We start from the raw sequence: 13,166 nt of genomic DNA, 5'->3' as shown, positions 1-13,166 counted from the left end.
TGTAGGCACATTCAGAAGTTGCTGGCAGAGTTGCAGCTCCACAGTGAGACGTGGTGGGAGGGGTCAAAGGGGGCCGAGGATGAAGCAGCCGCATACAGGTGGCAGGACAGGAGAGAGTTCCCCCTCTCCAGCGAGTAGGTAGGTTTACATGCTGTGGGATGAAGGAATCAGATGTACTTTAAAAAGATGCTTCAGCAGCCCCAGCAGCCCCAGAGTAAAAGATGAACTCAGGGAGCAGATGCTGGATCCCAGTAGGACAGGTGTGGGCCTCTAGGCATCTGGGAGAGACGGCTCTGAGATTGGAAGCAAGACATGGCTTTAGAGAGAGCTGACTTCCTGGCCAGACCATGTGCTCTGCTTCATGAGACCCCCATGGGCCCTGCCAGGAAGCAGGCCTGTCTGGCCTTAGGGAAGAAAGAACTAGATCTCAGAGAAGAAGTGGTGTTGTGTCTAAGGACCCCAAGGAGAGGTGGAGGGCAGGGAGGAGCCTTGCCTGTTCCACAGAGCCAAACCTCAGGTCCTCTTGGCTGGGCCCCCTAGTCTCTAGGCCTCCATTGCCCCTTGATGTTGAGAGTTTGTGGCTCTGTGGAAGCGAGACGACCTCTTGTTTGCTTCAGAGCTACACACTATGTCTTTCCTTGTGTGGACGTCCTGCTGGAATGGTTTGGTCCAGGGACCTGCCTCCCACTCACCTGTTAAACAGAGCAGCCCCCGCCACCTCACCATCCACCATCATACCCCCTCATACACTGTCATGGGTCCTTGTCACCAAGGTAGACTGCGCAGATGCTTATCACGGGACACTGTGCAGTCAAGTCCCCTGCTGGGGGGTCAACACGGTGAGCCCGCCAGGTCTCCATTTGTCCTCAGAGACACCCTTCACTGTGTGTGCATTTCCATTTCTGTGATCTGTGCCTCCCATGGGGATGTGCCCCATCTGACTCGCTGATGGCACTGAAACTCCTTCCTGTCTCATTTCTCATCCTGTAGCCATCTGAGAACTGTGTGTGGTCTAACCAAATCCTCCAGAGGGGTGGCAGAGATGTCTTAAAGGCACAGTGAACCCCCGGGCTCTGCAGTGAGGAACTGGAAAGACAAGTTCATGGCGAAACTTGTCAGTGTCCTCTCCTGCTGGGGAATTCAGTCAGCTCACTCCGTATTATGGATTTGCCTTTCTTTTTAAAACATTTATCTTTACTTCTGTCTGTGTGCTGTGTGTGTGTGTGTGTGTCTGTGTGTGTCTGTGTATGTGTGTGTGAGAGAGAGAGAGTACGTGTGTTGGGTCCCCTGAAGATAGAATTACAGGTAGTTATGATCTGCCTCATGTAGGTACTAAAAATCCCCTTCCTCCCCCCTGCCTATCCCCTCCTCCCCATCTCTATTTCTTTATTTAGAACTTCCATGTACCTAGCCCTCTCTCTCAAGGGACCACTCACCCTTTTCTCCCTGGCAGGCCTTTGGGTCAGAGCAGCCACTGTGGGATCTCATGGCTCTAACATAATGCTCACTGGTCCATCTTTTACATTAATAGTTGATGAGACTTTCTTGGTTTTTGTTAATAAAAGAATTTGGGATCATATCCTAGGCACTTGCAGTATTGTACTGGGATACAGTGGGGCTGTTAGAATTCCCGTGGCATGTTGGCTGGTTGGCCTGTCCCTGCAGGCTGTTCACATTCAGTTTCTTTAGCCTGATAGTCCTGACCTTCCTACAGGATTCATCTAGTTATGCAGGCCACTGCAGCACAGCTCTAGGGACACTGTGGCACACTGCTGGGGCAGAGACAAGTGGCAGTGTTAGCCTCTGAGCTATACCTGTGCTTGTAAGAGACAGCATGCTTATGTCTTTCTGGGATACCAGAACCTATTAACAGTCCTGAGATCACTGCCTCAGTTGTACCAAATGCTCCTCATTGCACTTGACCCCCAAGGCCATTGTTGGTGACGAGCTGGTTATCTGTTCAGTCCTTGTGTGGGTTTTAGGTTCAGCCGGCCCGGGGAACTCACAGTGTTCCTGTCTCCACCCCAAGTGCGGACGTTACAGACGCTCACCATCACCTACAGCTTCTCTTCCAGTCTTAGGAACTCTCAGGCACCAGTCATCTCTAAGTATAGGCTACAGAGTGTCTTCAAAAGGGCTAATGAGTCCAGAAGGACTGTGCTGGAGGCCAGGATCCCATGCTTATGCAGGTCAAGTGTCTGCAGGGGACAGGCCAGTCTTTCTATAACCTCCAGAGCAGGGCTGCCCCTGGTACAAGGTTGTTAAGAGCAGCATGCCAGGATGTTCTGAGTGAGAGTCTGAAGTGGGCCATGGGTCACATCATGACAACCCCCATCTAAGCTGGAGCCCGGGAACAAAGGAGGGTCCTTGCCTGTGACAGTTTTCCTAGGTATTCAGGTGGCTGATCTCTGCATCCACCCTGTTTCATCTCAAGGTACTCCTCTGCTAGGCCCAGGTGAGGGGCTACATCTGGCAAGACAGATAAGCTCATGTGCCTGGCATTTCTGATAGGATCCCACCTCTTCACAGGTGGTGTTATTTGTTGGCACAGATAAATTATTTACCAGTTTGTCGCTCCTGCTGTGCTGGCAGATGGGTGTTGTTTACTTGTGTAAACAAGATACAGCCTCCTTCCATCTCTGTGCTTAAAGTACCTCAGGCCAGCGTGCTGCAGTAGGAAGCGGAGATGCAGGAAGAGGCTGCCAAAAGCCTCGACTCCCCAGCACCCTACGGGGGGCTTCCATCCTTACAAGCCAGGGGAGAAAACACCACAGGGTCCTGCCAACCTTCCCAAGGCCCCCTGGGGGCCACAGCCACAGAGGCCAGGTGGCAGAGCAGCGGATCCTTGGCCACCCGTGAAGTTCCGTGATTCTGAGGAGTCCAGTAGGCAGTTGGAGAGAAATGTCGAAGAAACATGGGTGAGGCCAGACACTCATGGCATTGCTCTGAGGGTAGAAGGGGTGAAATCAGGGATACCGGAAGCATTAAGTAGGAGAAGCAAGAAGCGGGGGTCATAATGGGAACCAGATAGAGAGGGCCCAGGCCAAGACATAGGTCCTAGAGGCAGCCACTGACCTGTGTTCTCAACTGTCCACGATTTCCTCATCTGCTTAGTGGACAGAGCAGCCCAGACATCCATTTCTGTTTAGCCATAGCCACCATTGTGTCCCACGCAGGCCTGTCTAGGGCCAGCAGCACCAGGCCTTTCTAAGGTATCTTAAGTATCCCTCATCTGTAAGTAAATGTAATGGAATTATGATCATCTTTGAATCCCATAAAGCTTAACTCTTGAAAATTAGCCATGGTACAGGTTGGGTGTCACGTCTCAGTGGTTAGAAGCATATGGCCTGTTCTTAGGGAGGCCCCAAGCTCAGGACCCAGCACCTTTGTCAGGCAGGACACCTGCACTCACATACATTAACTGCCCCCACATACCTACACATGACAAGGAATAAGAAAAATAAGTCTTGAAAATTAAAAGTAGCTGGGGCCGGGAGAAGGGACCTCGTGCTTTGTGAGGCACCTCTGCTGTCTAGCTGAGTCTGCAAAATCAGAACCAAATGGTGCTAAAGCCCCTCCCTAAGGCACTTAATGTCCTATCATGTCCTCTGCCTTTTCAAACCTTTGGGGAAGAAGTGGGCCCTGTGAATTTCATGTGCTGGGGCGGGAGGGACAATGTTTTTTTCTTGGATCTGAAAATAAAGTTTTTGAAGACTCCCTGGCAACGTGAGACTGTGTGGTAAGGACCGAGTCATCCAGACGTGAAACCACAGACTTTAATGGCACCTTTGAAGCATCAGGGGTGGGAGTGGAGGTCCTTGGGAGAGACCTAACCCATCACTTCTAAACACTGTTGTGTATTCTTTTCTCTTCAGATGTAAACAGAAAGTTGCAGATTCAGAGCTAGCCTGTGAGCAGGCTCATCAATACCTCATCATGAAAGCCAAAACCAGATGGACAGACCTGTCCAAGGTAAGGGAGGTGGGGGGAGTGCACTTCCATTGCTCAGGACTACTGTGCTGGCCTGGCTGCTAGAGCAGTGTGGAGAAGGGGACACAGCGCCAGGTACCCTCAGTGTTGGTCTCTACTGTTCCCCAACACTCTCAGTGGTCTTGGCTTTGCTCTAACCAAAGTGCCATCAGTGACTGTGGCTCTGATGAAGTTATTTGGATATTTCTATTATTGCTAAGTAATAGAGAATGGTATAACTATAGAGACCTAGAACATTCTATCTCTACTTTCAACAACTAAGGAGAGTGAACTCAAAGAAGAAATTTTTTTTTTCTTGAAGCATGAGCAGTTATCAAAGATGCTTAAAGATACAGTAAAAGCCTGGTGAGGTGGCTCAGCAGGAAGAGGAGCTTGCTGCCAAGCCTGAAGACCTGAGTTCAATCCCTAGACCCCATGTGGTGGAAGGGGAGAGAACCAATTCTTCCAAGTTGTCCTTTGACCTTCACTGTGCTATGGAATGCAAACATGTGCACAAAGATATGGAGGAAAGGCGTTGCTCATGGCGGCTTGTGCCTGTCATTTTAGCATTCTGGAGCCCAAGGTAGCGAAAGCCTGGCAAGTTCAGAGGCAGACTGAGTTCCATAGGAAGTCTGTGTCTCAAAACCAAAAGGAAAACTCAGGTCTGGTTCCTCACACTTGTCCTAGTTCTAGAGAGGCAGAGGTAGGAGGATCAGGAGTTCAAGGTCAGCCTCAACTACAGAGTGAGTTTGAGAGCAAGCTGAGATGCATCACATACCGCTGAGGAAGGAAGGAGACGGCAGCAAGAGATTGAAATTATTTTTATGGTTTTTAAATGTTTTAATTGTTTTATTAATCTCAGCTAGAGTGAGACTCTTTCAAAAGAATTAATCATTTTAATTCCATGTCCCTGAAGAGCACTGGCCTGAAAACATCATTTAGATGTCTAATAAAAAAAAAATCTATAAGTTGATAAAAAGACAGAAAAAAAAAAAAAGACAAAAACCAAACCAACAGTCCCAAAGACACACCACTAAATTCTTCCCAAGTAAGTTCTTACTCTCAGAGTCACCAGTGAGTGTGGAGCTCGGGGCCCGTGGAGAAGTCACCTGGCCTGAGCTCGGGCTTGGGGAAGGTTTAAAGTCCAAAGGGAAAATCAGGGCAAAGGTCATCAATGGTTTCACACAACAGCCAGCAGGCACTGCTGTAGGAGCTGTTTTACCTCTGGCCTCTCACACGTCTCACACTCACGTCTCACCCCCCACACCTCAGACACAGAAAAACTTAAAACCACATAGAGAAGCATCTGAGAGTGTTCCAGAAGCTGTGGGCAGTCTCTGGGTCTGCACGTCACTGAATACCATCCTCTGTTGTAGAATTTCATAGAAACGGATAATGAGGGCAACGGCATCCTCCGGCGAAGGGACATTAAGAACTCACTGTACGGCTTTGACATCCCCCTCACGCCAAGAGAATTTGAGAAGCTCTGGCAAACGTAAGTGTATCCGTAACAGGGCTGTGCTTGTGTGTCTGGCCAATTCAGTGCGATTTCTCACCGGGGTCTCTGGGGACGTGGGGCTGCAGATGGGTTCTTCTGGTTGCATCCGATCCCATGTTCTCCTTCCTGATAGAGCACAGCTGTGGGTAGACACGCTGGTCCTTAGGCCTCTGAAGAACTGGTTATCCCAGCTGCAGTACCAAGTGGAGAGGTTTGCAGAGGTCATAGTTCAGGCCCCTGCTTTCTCTGAAGCAGATCTCCGGGCTCTCCTTCAGCAGAGATAGCAGAGGCCGAGGCCGAGGCAGTCTGGCCTGCCATACCAGGAGGTGGCAGTCGCTGCTGCCAAGTTGTATATTGAGGAAATAAGCGTGCCGTGACGACTTGGAGCAGTTTCCCAGGGTGCTCTTAAACCGAACAGGAGCTGATGTAAGGGCCATTTTTCAAATGCATTTTAGACTTAGCTAATTTGAACCAGGTCCCATTATGATATCTCCCTGCGTTGATGCCTGAGTCTCCAGTATGTTAACAGTGTGGTGAGCTCTGAGCTAACAGAGTTACGAGCTAACAGTGCCATGAACTATAAGCTTGGGATTCCGGTTCTATCTTCGGATGGCCTCTTTCTTCAGTACGTGGTGATGGACCCTCAGGTCCCCAGGAGGTGTGCACCACCAGCATTGCATGCTCACTGAGGGTCATGATCACTAAGTGACACATTCCACTTTCTGACTTTCACCTGCCTCCATGCAAGGCCTCTAACATCTAAAAACAAATATGTTAGAAGAGCTGAAAGCCTAAAGAGGATCATGTTGTTCCGTAGGGACCAGGAGCCAGGGAGGAACTGGGGAAGGAGGGCTACACAGCTCCGAACTCAACCCCACACCCTAGTGTCAGGGTCCAGAGGGAATCAGGGGTGCCTTTTACAGATCAGAACACTGCCTCCACCCCAACAAGAGCCATATCTGGTGCTGCCGCAGAAGCTGCTAGAGTTTGAGCTGGCACTGAGCAGGAGCTGCCACCACCTCTGTCCCAGCAGGACTCATGAGCTCATCTGCCGTCCATTGGTCTGGATCTCCTTAGAACAGCAGAGTGGGACAGAGGGGTCCTGCAGAAGGATGAACAGGGAAAGCCATGGGGAGGCTGTCATTTTCCAGGACAGCTGCTGCTGGAAGCCAGGTGTGGTGGTGGTTTGAATAGGTATGTCCCCCATAGACTCAAGTGTTTGAATGCTTGGCCCATATGGAGTGGCACTGTTAGGAGGTGTGGCCTTGTTGGAGGAAGTGCGTCACTGTGGAGGTGGGCTTTGAGGTCTCCTATGCTCAAGCTCCACCCAGCGTGGAATCCAGTCTCCTCCTGGCTGCCGAAGGATGGAGATGTAGAACTCTCAGCTCTTTCTCTAGCACCATGTTTGCCTGGATGTTGTCATGTTTCCCGCCATAACAACAATAGACTGAACCTCTAAGACTGTCAACCATCCTCAGTGAAATGTCCTTTATAAGAGTTGCTTTGGCCATGGTGTCTCTTCACAGCAATTGAACCCAAACTGAGACAGAAGTTGGTAGCAGGGACTGGGGAATTGCTGTGATAGGCCTGGCCATGCTATTGTTTGAAGGAATGTGCATTTGGGGACTTTGGTTAGGAAATCATGCTTTAAGTGGGGCTTAGTGGACCATACTAGTAGGAACATGGAAGACAGTAGTGTTGAGGGTGATCTGAACTGTAGGGGCCTGGCTCGAGGTTTCAGAGAAGAATAATTTTAATATGCTGCCTAGAGATTGTTTGTATGATATTTTGGTAAAGAATATGGCTGCCTTTTGCCCTTTTGAAGAGTCTGCCTGAGGCTAAGGTGAAGAGATTTAGATTAATTGCACTGGCAAAGGGAATCGCAAAACAGCTTAGTATAGACTCTGTCCTGTGGTTTATAGGACCTTATGAAGAGCATTTTGATGAAACTTAGCAAGCAAAGGAAAAGTACAAAATGTATGGTTCAAGAAATAAAGGGACACCTGGAAGTGGAATGGAGCTAAATCCATTCATGGAGACAGATTAAAGATATTAAATAAAATTTAAGGGAGCGAAGATCCTACCCAGCCAAGCTTTCATTTTATAAAAAGGATATTCCCCAAGGGACATTGCCACCTATTCTATTGTGATGGTTATTCTAGGTTGTCAACTTGATTCTATCTGGAGATGAACTATAATCCAGAAATGGAGGGCTGGATCTTGAGGCCTGAAGACATGGGCTTTTGATCCTGATCTTGTGGTAGGATGACAGATCTTTTGATCCAGATTGACACATGCCTTTAATCCTAGAACTCAGGAGACATAGGCATGCAGTCTCTGCATTCAAGGGTATCTTGGTCTGTAGAGCAAGTTCCAGAACAGCCAAGCTTAGGCAGAGAAGGGAACCACTGAAAACAGAAAGCTAATGAAGACGTAATTTGGACAAGGGGTCATGTTCCAGCCCCAGCAAACAGCAGAACTTGGAAACTTTGGTCATGTGGTTCTGGCTTTAGAATCAAGGATGGAATTTCCCTCTATGACTAAGGAAGGTACTGAGGCTAAGAATATGTAAGGGGTGTCCCTACATGGAGGCCCAGAAAGGCCATTGTGTGAGGCGGCCAAGGTTGTACCTCATCCTGGCAGCTGGACTTGGTAATGTGAAAGAGTCACTCAGGTGGACTGGTTTTGAAGGCATGAAGGAGCCATGGAGAGCAGCTGAGGATTGGCACTGTAAGTTGCCAAGAGAGGCCATGCCTCAGTGTTAGTTGAAGGCCCAGGACTGAAGGGGTCATGCAAAGAATTTGAGGCTTGGTACCATGAAGAGAGCCTATGAGAGGCTACTGATGAAAGTGCAGCCCAGTTGCAGCAGAATAACCCATTGTTTTGGAGAGGCCAGCACCATGAGATGGCCACCAAGAATAGCAGCAGCGGAAGCTGTGTTACAGAAGCTGTGAAGGTAAACCCTGGAGTGCCCTGGAGACCCCAAGAGTTTCGAGATGCCAGAGCCATGGGACACCTGCCCAGGAAAGCTGCTAACACAGAGTGGAAACAGCCCAAGAGAAAGAAGTGTGTTGCAGTCAACGAAGAAAAGAGGAGAGATGTGAAGAGCGCTTTGGTATCTGTCAGTCAGGGAGAGCAGAGTTTGGAGTTTGCCCAGTTGGTTTTCCATCTGGCTTTAGTCCAGGATTTCCTCACTGTGCTCCTCCCCTACACTTTGGAATGGTCATGTATATCCTGTGTCATGGTATGTTGGAAGTATGTGATCTGCATTTTGATTTTATAAGAGATTACAGTTAAGAGAGTGCATGAATCTCAGAAGCAACTTAGAACTTTGGAGTTTTACACATTGTTGAAACTGATAGAATATAGGGGACTTTTGAAGTTGGACTAAATGCAGTTTGCATCACGTTATGGCTACAAGTCTGTGCAGGCCAGGGAATAGAATGTGGTGGTTTGAATAGGTTTTGCTCCTAATAGACTCATGTGTTTGAATGCTTGGCCCATATAGAGTGGCACTATTAGAAGGTATGGCCTTGTTGGAGGAAGGTTGTCACTGTGAAGATGGGCTTTGAGATCTCCTACGCTCAAATTCCATCCAGTGTGGAATCCAGTCTCCTCCTGGCTGCCCAAGGATCATGATGTAGAACTCTCAGCTCTTTCTCCAGCACCATGTCTACCTGGCATAACAGTAATGGACTGAACCAGCCCCAGTTAAATGTCACCCTTTGTAAGAGTTGCCTTGATCATGGTATCTCTTCACAGCAAGAAAGCCCAAACTAAAATACCAGGGCATCTTGAAGACAAACAGTAGGACTTTCAGAGAGTAGGTAGTGTGGCCATGTGTGGCAGCTGAACGCCATGAAGGCTAGGTCACAGTGGACTTTGCCTGCTAGCTGAGAGGCCAGTCAGTAGGAAAACAATATGGACAAGCCTACGTGTAAAAGCCTCCTTGAGCTACACAGGGAGGGAGGGAGCTACAGACCACCCTGGAGCTTGGAGGCCAAGACGGGCTCTTAGCGGGCTCTTAGTGCCAAGCGGGAGGAGGCTGCAGGTTGTCCAGGAGTAGAGATAAGTGTTGAAGATTGGGGAGGTGGTCCCAGCCTTTAACAGCCCGGATGTGAGGCAGTGTGGGAAGGCGGAAGCTTCTGGGATGTGATGCCCAGAGCAGTTCACACAGTCAGCCTCAGGGCCCTGGGCTGCATCGGAGACAGCGAGGGCCGGTGCAGTGACTGTGGAGGATACAAGGCACCTGAGGGCAGAGCAGTCAGCCAAATGGAAATTCAGATTAGGAAGGGTTCTGATTGTTCAGAGGAGATCAAGGAGAGCAGACATCAGGTATATGAACTGGATGTCACCTCTTTGTCCACAGCACCCCCCTACCCTAGCTTTGCCCCTCAGGGCCGCTGGTGAGAACAAGCCTACATTCCATTTTTACAGCATGGGGGGGTGCTGTGGGCAGGGAGGACGCCCCCTCAAGGGTTCTCAGGGCATCTGTAGCCTCCCCTCCAGCTGCAGTGAGGCAGGTAAAGGAGGCAGTGTACCCCTCCTGCTCCTGACAAACAGGCCCTGGAAGTCTGGAACCCACATGATGCCTTCCAGCCCAGGAAGTCTGGGTGTGTCCAAAGAAGTCAGAACAGGGGAGACAGATGGCAAGACGCAGAGAGGGAGAGAACATGAGATCTACATGGAGGAGGCTTTCACTGTCCAGTATTCACCCAGCACTTACTGGCGCCTCTGAAGTGCACTTCCTTGAGCTGTGGATTAGCCTGGAAGGGCCTGCTTTACACTGTGGAGATAAATTAATACATTGACCCCCCCCCCAAATCTCAGGAGTTCAGGTACCTCCATATTTTCCTCTTCATCCAAACTCCACACTGTGCTTGATGATTCCTGAGGACATTTCCCTCCCAGGAATCGAGGAAGACTCAGCCAGCTTCCAGGGTGTAGCTTCTCTGGGGGTGCTCACTCAGGAGGTGGGGACTATAGAGCTGGAGGTCCACACATGGGCACTTCCCATCCCCAGGGCTGGCATACAGGGCCTGGGCTGGTTGTAGGGGTTGACGAGACAAAACGAAGCTGCCCATTGGAGCCAGCCTTGGAGCTGTGAGCCCGGAACACCCAGGAGCAGCCTGCTTCGCTAGGCTGCAAGGAGCTGCCAAGGACCCCTGACCACATGGGAGGTGTGCTCCTCTTCAGTCACGGGGTCATTTGGAGACTCTGACTGGCTCCTGAGGTTCTCAGCTGAAGGCACCTCTACCCTCAGTGTCCACTGGCAGCTCTAGGACACCCCAGCTGCATCTGAATCGGCAGCCATTGAACCCAAGAGCCACGCATGGGGGAAGGGTGTTCCAGGAGCAGAGCCTCTGGGAGGAGCTGGGGAGGTACTGCTAATGTGGAAAAAGCCTAAGGCCTCAGCCTGACCCGGGCCCACAGCAGGACCAGGCCTCCCCTGGAGTAACTGGCCTTGTGAGGCTCAAGTGGGACTCTGCTGATTTGAATCCAAAACAAACTTACTGGAAACACTGAAGAAAACAGGTCATGGATGTGCATAGAGAGGGCATGCTGTAGGAAAGCTCCTGGGTCAGAAGCTGCTGTGGAGATCAGCATGTGCATGCATTCAACGCCAGCCAGGAGGCCCCAGCCGGATGCTGTGGTACGCAGTGCTAGTTGATGTTCAGTCCTGACAGGGTCCTAAGTAGGGACTCAGATATAAAGCAGTACTTTAGAGTGCGAGTACTATATATCAGTCTTCAAATCTAACCAAGAACTCTGACTCCAAGATGCCACCCTCTAGGCTGTCACCCCCTGTTCTCCATTAACAGGAAGTGAGGTTGCTTCGGTCATCACCCAGTCCTTAGCTGCCGACTGGGTGATATCCAAACAGGGCGTGCAGAATGGACAGGCTGAGTGAGTCGGGCCTGCCGTTTAGGAAAGATTGGCTAGGGCAGAAACACAGGAACAGAGAGATTCACTGTGGGGACCTGTCAGTCATGAGGTTCCTCATGGGAACCCGGTGAAAGGTCAGAATGGGGAAGAACTCCAGTAAGACACTGGAGGAGCCTGTGTCCATGGCGACAGTGTTATGCTTGGGAGAGCAGAAGTGGCCTACATAGGATGGGGGCTACAGCAGAGGCCACCTCACCTATCGTCGTCACAATTTTCTATGTGTGCCTAGTGGGCACCAGCTTAGAAAGTTGGCCACTCCTCATTCTGAAGAGCAGATGTTTGGGCCGTCAAATCACTCTCTAAGATGGTGCCATCGAGAATTCCTCCTAGCCCAGTTGTACAAGGTTTCTGGTGCCTCTCCATATGGTCCGGGTCATCTACAGGTCATGTTCCATCCCCTTGACCATGCCCTTTACCTTCGGGGCCATGGTGCTCAAAGGCCCTCCTAAGATACATGCAAGAATCTAGTGTCTAAACAGCACAGGGGACTGAGACTCTCGCCAAAGCTGGGCGATGGATGCGTGTGTCTGCAGATCCCATGTGCGAGTCTGCAGAACCGTGTGCGATTGAGCACACTGCACAGCACATGGCAGAGTCACCTGCCTAGACCACGAATGACCGCTTGCTGTGCAAGCTTTCCTGGGGCCTTTGCGCAGGACACATTTTCCTTGGCATATCTGTTGCTCAGTGATTTTAAAATTCAACCTTTATAGACAGTTGGTTTTTTTTTTTAATGTTACACAGAGGATTGCATAATGAAGGGTGAGGTTATGTAAGCAGAATTAGCTCTACGATTATTCACATTCATAGCAGTTTTTTTTTTTTTTTGCAACTGTGCAATCTGCTCTTCCACGTCTCTGTGATGAGAAGAGCCTGTTTGCCATCTTCATTAATAAAGTAATTAAGAAGTGCCTTTTCATTCAGCCCAAGTGTCACGGCAGAGAGCAGGCTGTGTGGGAAATCTGTGCCTCAGAAGTGTACCGTCTGGGCGCTTGTGTGTGTGTGCGTGCACATACACACACACACACAAGGGGCACGTGGCTGCAGCAAGCCTGCCTCAGGGGCCTGAGAGTCAGGAGCGATGGATAAGACACAGCAGTGCCTCATGAAGCTTCCATGTAACAGGACACATGACCTGGGCTTAGCACTCTCGACTGACTTGCAGATGGCAAACACAGGCCCTGCCTGGCAGTCCCTGTAAGTCTCTAAGAATCTAAGGAAGGCCAGGAACATGGGACGTTAAACCTGGAAGGATGGTGAGGTTCCCCTCCACCCCCAACTTCTCACCAGGTTGTACCATCAGAGGGATGGGTTGTTGACCCTCTGAGAGTATCAGCAGCCCTCCGGTGGGATTGGGGGGGTGGTTCCTGGGAACATTGTTGTCTTAGCCAGGGTTTCTATTCCTGCACAAACATCATGACCATGAAGCAAGTTGGGGAGGAAAGGGTTTATTCAGCTTACTTCCACATTGCTTTTGATCACCAGAGGAAGTCAGGACTGGAACTCAAGCAGGTCAGGAAGCAGGAGCTAATGCAGAGGCCATGGAGAGATGTTCCTTACTGGCTTGCTTCCCCTGGCTTGCTCAACCTGCTCTCTTATAGAACCCAAGACTTCCAGCCCAGGGATGGCACCACCCATAAGGGGCCATACCCCCTTGATCACTAATTGAGAAAATGCCCCACAGATGGATCTCATGAAGGCACTTCCCCAACTGAAGCTCCCTTCTCTGTGATAACTCCAGCCTGTGTCAAGT

The 13,166-nt window shown here is 50.1% G+C and overlaps 1 protein-coding gene across 4 annotated transcripts in view; it reads left to right on the top strand.

The window, feature by feature from the left end:
• The window catches only part of Efcab6 (EF-hand calcium binding domain 6), a 203,569-nt gene that overhangs the window by 146,281 nt on the left and 44,122 nt on the right, over positions 1 to 13,166 (top strand). For 3 of the 4 annotated variants that reach the window (XM_031351264.1, XM_031351255.1, XM_031351274.1), the window contains 2 exons: positions 3,876 to 3,972; positions 5,346 to 5,464. In XM_031351264.1, coding sequence (XP_031207124.1) covers positions 3,876 to 3,972; positions 5,346 to 5,464 — 216 coding nt within the window. Of the gene's footprint in view, positions 1 to 2,798; positions 2,919 to 3,875; positions 3,973 to 5,345; positions 5,465 to 13,166 lie in introns of those variants that run through there. The other variant, XM_031351283.1, reaches the window with a different exon arrangement.

Source organism: Mastomys coucha, unplaced genomic scaffold, assembly GCF_008632895.1.
Source record: "Mastomys coucha isolate ucsf_1 unplaced genomic scaffold, UCSF_Mcou_1 pScaffold11, whole genome shotgun sequence".
Classification (NCBI taxonomy): domain Eukaryota; kingdom Metazoa; phylum Chordata; class Mammalia; order Rodentia; family Muridae; genus Mastomys; species Mastomys coucha.
This window is presented reverse-complemented; position numbering and strand designations above follow the sequence as displayed.